The sequence below is a fragment of the Miscanthus floridulus genome, chromosome 4, assembly GCF_019320115.1.
Source record: "Miscanthus floridulus cultivar M001 chromosome 4, ASM1932011v1, whole genome shotgun sequence".
In the NCBI taxonomy this organism is placed as follows: domain Eukaryota; kingdom Viridiplantae; phylum Streptophyta; class Magnoliopsida; order Poales; family Poaceae; genus Miscanthus; species Miscanthus floridulus.
The window spans coordinates 121,287,660-121,293,657 of record NC_089583.1 but is presented as its reverse complement, the minus strand read 5'-3'; the positions used below and the strand labels follow the sequence as shown (position 1 = coordinate 121,293,657).

Below are 5,998 nucleotides of genomic sequence, written 5' to 3'. Positions count from 1 at the left end.
GACGCCTGCTGCGGCGAGTTCATCTTTAATGTTTTGCATCTTGTTGAAGTAAGCCGCGGTCGTAAGACTTCCCTTCTTGACGGTGGCAAGTTGCATGCGCAGGTTTGTAACCCGCGCTCTTGACTGAGCTGCAAACATAACCCCTAGAGCCTTCCATGCTTCAGCAGAGGTCGTTGCAGTCGCAATCCCGGCGAGAACTTCCTTCGAAACAGAGTTCACCAGATAGGAGAGGAGCTGTTGATCTTTGCTTACCCATGAGTCATGCTCTGGGTTGGGAATTTCTTGTTTCTTGTCATCAACGGTGGTCTCCATTGTTTGGCACGGCTCAGGGACTGAACCGTCGAGGATGCCGAGTGCTTTGGTGCCTCGGACCGCCGGGAGAAATTGAGCTTTCCATAGAACAAAATTGTCCCGTGTAAGATTTTCTGCCATCGGGGTTCCGAAGGGAGATCGATGATCTGGAGAGGAGGAGGATGACGCCATGGAATCGTCGATCTTCTGTCGCACGTCGCGTCGGCGCAGAGCTTCTGTCGCAGGGAGGTCTGTCGCGGGGAGGAGCGTCACGGCGGCAGGCGTCGCGGCCCCCTTGTCGCAAAGGTCTTCTGTGTCGCAGGGAGGAGCGTCACGATCAGCGTCGTGGCTCCCTTGTCACGAACGAGATTTGTTTTGTGGATCTAATTTGGAAGAGGCGGCTCTGATTACCATGAAAGAATATGTGGTAACTATGGTTGCCTATCTCGGCTCACCATAGGCTCCATGTTTATATAGAACATGTTACAGATATAGTTGGTTTAAGTTAAGACTCCTGTGTAAATAGATTACAACTGTCCTATGTTTAAACTATCCTATCTATGGGAGTCCTAACCGAACCAGCTATGTACAACTCCAAGAATATCTCTAACACAACCTACTCAACACCCCATATAACATCCGATATGACATCTCCTGCACTTTTCCAACGTCATAACACCCCTGATAACCTGAGTGCGATACTGGTCGGCGTCGGTCTAGTGATGAATGAAGATAGTACGGTACAAACAAGAGAAGCGGGGTGCAGTGAACTGTTGTGTCGATTCTCCTGTCGCTGGGAACTTGCACTTGAGCAACAGTTGCACAGTCGTCGGTGCTTGCACTGCAGGGATTAGCAGCACTGTAGAGATCATACGTCGTGTATGAGCAGATATTCAGACGACATGACCGTTTCCAGTTCCCTTCCACGGCGAAGTGGGAACTGGAGCAGCATCCAGCAGCGGCGGCTGCCTGTGATTGGATTGGATTGGACTGGACCCGACCCCAGCCGATGCAACCATCTCCGGGACCTGCTGTGCTGCGTTTTCAATCGGCGAGCTGATTGCGAATGATTCGGTTCGCGTCCCGGCTGGCCGGGCTGGGGGCTGGCTCAGCGTTTTCTGGAGCAGGCAAGGCATCATCGCGCGCGCTAACTAATGATTCTGTGCCGGACGGGATCATTCCTGCCAGTGGTTGCCGGAACACCAACGCTAGTACTAGTACAACCTGTAGTGTAGAAACAAAAACAGAAACAGGAACAAAAGGCGTCGATCGTCGTCCACCTTTGCGCTGCGGTGTGCTATAGAATAGTCAAAGCACAGTGCGTGTAGGATCAGCGGCAGTACGTCAAGACGGGCACTGTACTCGCCTCTTGTCACGGTCGGTTGGCCGGAGCCACACCGGCGGACCACACGTGTGCACGCACCGCACTGCACGAATCATATCCAGTAGTAGGCCGGTACGGTGGCGTGTTTGAGTGGACAGCGCTGTTGGGTGCGGCTGTGCCTGCCGCGCCGGCCGGATCGGTGAGTGGATCGCAGCGCCGGCCACATGCGCGAATCATTTCCGTTTCCGCCCACGCCCCCGGGACCGGGCGGCATCGCGCGCTCGAGCCGAGCCCGGAGGGAGCGGCGCCGGATGCGTGGGCACGGCACTTTGAACCTGCCGCTGCCCTTTCGGTTTATTTCGTCTTCCATCGATCACCGCATCCATCGAGGGCGGGCCTGTTACCGTACGCGAGCTGAGACTGAGAAGCGCGGCATGCATGATTCGGCCTCCGCCGGCCATGTGACGACCACGGCGGATCGATCGTCCGGTCCGTCGGTGGCCGCGCGCGAAACGGCCTTTGTTTCCGTTGTCCGTGCCGGGATCCATCGGGCCAGGCAGCGCTAGCTTAGCTTTGGACGAGCGCGCGGATTTGGTTAGCGCCGGGACTAGCAACGTACTGGACTGGACTACTGCTTGTCTCGTCGTCGTCCGTGCCCAACAGACTCCTTGCTTCTCTTCTGGGTGGTGTCTTTTGCTTGGACCGACGCACCACGGTTTCTCATTTATCATCCACCTGCTCATCTCTCTCTCTCTCTGGTAGCCTGCTACATGGCTCTGATCTTGGACGGTTTTTTGCTGCTCTGTTTCGGACACTTCTACTACATCGGGGAATTCTTGCCTCTGGCACTGCTACTTGTACATCATCCATCGACCGATCGACAGGGAGATGAAGGCGATCGATACTGACAGAGAGGGACAGGGCAGTAATAGCGAGTTGACCGGCTGACCCTGCCGCTCCAGTCAACAGTCATGCATGGCCGCACAATGAGTATCACACGCTGCCAGCAGCCAGCCTATGCACACAAGCCCACCAGGCCACCACAGGAAAGGATGGGTTGCTACTCTGCCTAGGCCCGTGGAAGGGAGATCCTACTTTACTTTCACTTCGGCCCAAAGGCTCGCACGCACTCTCCATGAATGTTTCGGCCCTAATAAAATGGAAATTTAACTTCGGCTCCTCCACTGCACTTCGGCCCAAAGGCTCGCACGCGCTCTCCAAACAAAGAAAAAAACCCCTAGTACTTCTACAAAAACACACTATATCAAGCCCTTAGGGCATCACACTAAGCATGTCCTTAAAAGATTCCCAAGAAAGAAAAACATGGTAAGAAAATCTACTATAAAACTTCACACCATGATTAAGGCATAGAACAAAATATACGGCAACAAATGAAAAGCTCATGGAAGTAAAGAGAGGACAACCAAGTTTTTCTCGTGGTGTCAAGTAGTTGCCACTACCTGCTAATCCACGTTGCAAAAATCTCGATGTTGTGACTGAGGGCCCGTTTGGTATGGCTCTTTCAGAGGAGCCAGAGTACTTGATGATGAGCCACTTTTTGTGGCTTCGCCTTTTCATCCCAAAATGGCTCCAGCTCCTACTATTCACCAGAAAACGGCTTCTCCTCCTAAAGTATTTGGTACAACTCCGAAGCCAGAGTCATGCCAAACAAGCCTAAATTTAAAAAGGAGGGATACCAAGCGAGAAGAAATATGATACCGAAAAAATAATTAATGGATCAATACAAAACAACAAAACCCAATCTTTTTTGCTTCGGCCCACGAGCTGCGGGGCTGAATTGGAACTGACAGGGCAACGGGCGGGCTTCATGGGCCCCGTCCGATGGAGTCCTGAACGCTATGTTGCCCGAGAACATCTGAATTAGGAATGGACCCAACCGCCTCCCGGGCGGCCGAAAGGTCAGCTGCTTGATTTGTTTTTGCCATGATTTGGTTACTTAATAGACTGAACAGGTTACATCTTTTAATTTCTGTACAAACAAGATTTGATGGTGTCCACGGATTTATAGTAGTACATACATGTTTCGACAGGTGTGGTATTTAAATCCTCACGTCACGTCCTACCCTAATGAATTATGCAACACACAGCCAGCTAATTTCGTGCAACATGGCTGCCTCTTTCTCCTGCAAGGCTGCAAGAGGGGCTGCCATTTGTTAATTTGATTGACGCCGTCGTCTTATTCTACTCATTTATTGGACACGATCCTTTTAAAGTCCCGCCGGCGTTTATCACTCCAAATGTTCAGATTTCCATATGGAGCAACCGAACTGATCAATGTGAGTCTGCATCACTGAATCAGAATCACACTGTCTGAATTCGTTGTCATGCCAGTGTATCGACAGAGTTGCACGCAGCAGCACCAGAATGAAAATGAAATGGAGAACATCCATCTCATCCATAGCTAGCAAAAGCAATTGCAAGATCCCCTGTCCACCTGTACTTCCATCGTCTTCGTGTCTCCCCACCACTCCCTCTGCCAACCTACGTGAACGCCACCTCCACCCATCCGGGCATCAATTCACCATCATATATAATCATCGAGCAATAACCACTACAATCCAGCCTCTGAATCGCATCCAACGATCGTCGCCCCGCCGGATCTCGCGCGCACACACCAGCTGAAATCATTGCGCTCGATCGATCAATTGCAATGCCGTTGTGCTGCGTAGAGTGCAAGCCATGCAACGGCCACTGCCTGCCAGGGCCGCCGGGGGGGCTCTTCAAGAGCCGGCGCCCCGCGCAGCTACTCCGCCGCGCTCTCGGCAAGATGAAGGTGGGCGGCACCCGCAGGCGGCCCCGGCGCCCCGGGAGCTTCAGCTCCGTCCGCGCGGTGTTCTGGCCGCTCATGTCCATGCGCTCCGAGGCCGACGCCCGCCCGCCGACGGACTCCCCTGACGACACCGTCAGCAGCGGGGCGCTCGCACCGCCTCCGTCCGTGCAGGACGACGGGGGCCGCGCCGCGTCGACGACGGTCGAGCGGGTGCTCGCGCTGCAGGCCCGGGTCGGCGGCGAGGCCCCGCGCTCGCCGCCGCCTCAGCAGCAGCTGACGACGACGGTGGCGTCCAAGGTGAGTGTGGCGGCGGCAGGTGACGAGGCGAAAGCCATCGTCGTCAGGCAGGGGGACGTGGAGGCAGCGTGCAGGAGCTTCGAGAGGCACCTGATGGAGAAGCTGGTGGAGGAGCGGAAGGTGATGGACCTGACGGACGTGGAGGAGCTGCTCTGCTGCTGGGAGCAGCTGACGTGCCCGGCGTTCGTGCGCCTGGTGGGCCGCTTCTACGGCGAGCTCTGCATGGACCTCTTCTCCTCGGCCCAAGACGCCGACGACGTGTGGTCCTCCCACCAGTCAGAGGACCTCAGCGTCTGACGTCTGAGTCTCACATGGGCAACCAATCGTCCACATAGGCCTTTCTGCCATGAGCCCATGACACACCAAAGCTACTCTTTGAGCTGTCCTGTAGTTGTTTCCTATTGTGTGCGTCATGCATGTTTCTTCCAGTAGCAAATTTTGTTGGTTTTCTTCTTGTTCTTGAAACTTTTCAAGTGGGGTCACACACACACAAAAAAAAGAAACTTTTCAAGTGAGAAAACGGCGTTGCTTTGTGAATTTTGTAGACGCACTTTGTGCAGACCCAAAACTGACAGAAAAGCAGCAGTTGGTGCAAGGTTTTACCCAAGAATATGACAGCCACTGGCTGCATCAATTGTATCTACATATATAAATCCGAGAACCTAATCTATGATATGATAGCATCATCTCCAACCTAGCAAACCTGGACCGATGCGAATGGATATATGCTAGTAGTAGTCCACTAGTTGATATTTTTGTTGCTGTCTGTGTCTGATTTGTCACTCTAGGTAACCTTTGTTATCCGGTGGAAAAGTTGCAGCGGAATTATCCGCTTATCTGGAACCACTTTCATCGTTGCGGTGCCCTAGGCATGTCTCAGCAATTAACAACTACTCCTTCCTAGAATGTGCGATCCATGTTGGCTGTAGAGCAGAAGCTCATGAAGCTGTAGGGATCAATCCATCACTGTGGTCTTCCTCTCCGCTGACCCTCCTTTTCTATGTGTTTTTTTTTTTAGATTCTGGCATCGATACCAGACACTAGGTGGTTGGATTGAGCGGCCCAGGGGCCCAGCCCAGTAGGACGGTGATGCCATAGGCTTTTCAATTTATCCCAACACTCTCTTTCTACCCCAGCTTCTTTCCTGCACCCTCTCTGTCATTCTCGCTTCCCAAACACTTTCAAGTTTGACCAAACATATGTAAGAGAATATTAATATTTATGGTGCATAATTATTATCATTAGATAAATCATTGAAATATATATATATATATATATATATATATATATATATA

At 52.5% G+C, this 5,998-nt stretch overlaps 1 protein-coding gene across 1 annotated transcript; it reads left to right on the top strand.

Moving 5' to 3' along the window:
* Window positions 1-4,244: 4,244 nt before the first annotated feature.
* LOC136552922 (uncharacterized) lies at window positions 4,245-5,140 on the top strand. The gene has a single exon (XM_066544496.1). It carries the CDS (start codon window positions 4,287-4,289, stop codon window positions 4,998-5,000), a length of 714 nt encoding a protein of 237 aa, XP_066400593.1. The 5' UTR covers window positions 4,245-4,286; the 3' UTR covers window positions 5,001-5,140.
* Window positions 5,141-5,998: the final 858 nt, after the last annotated feature.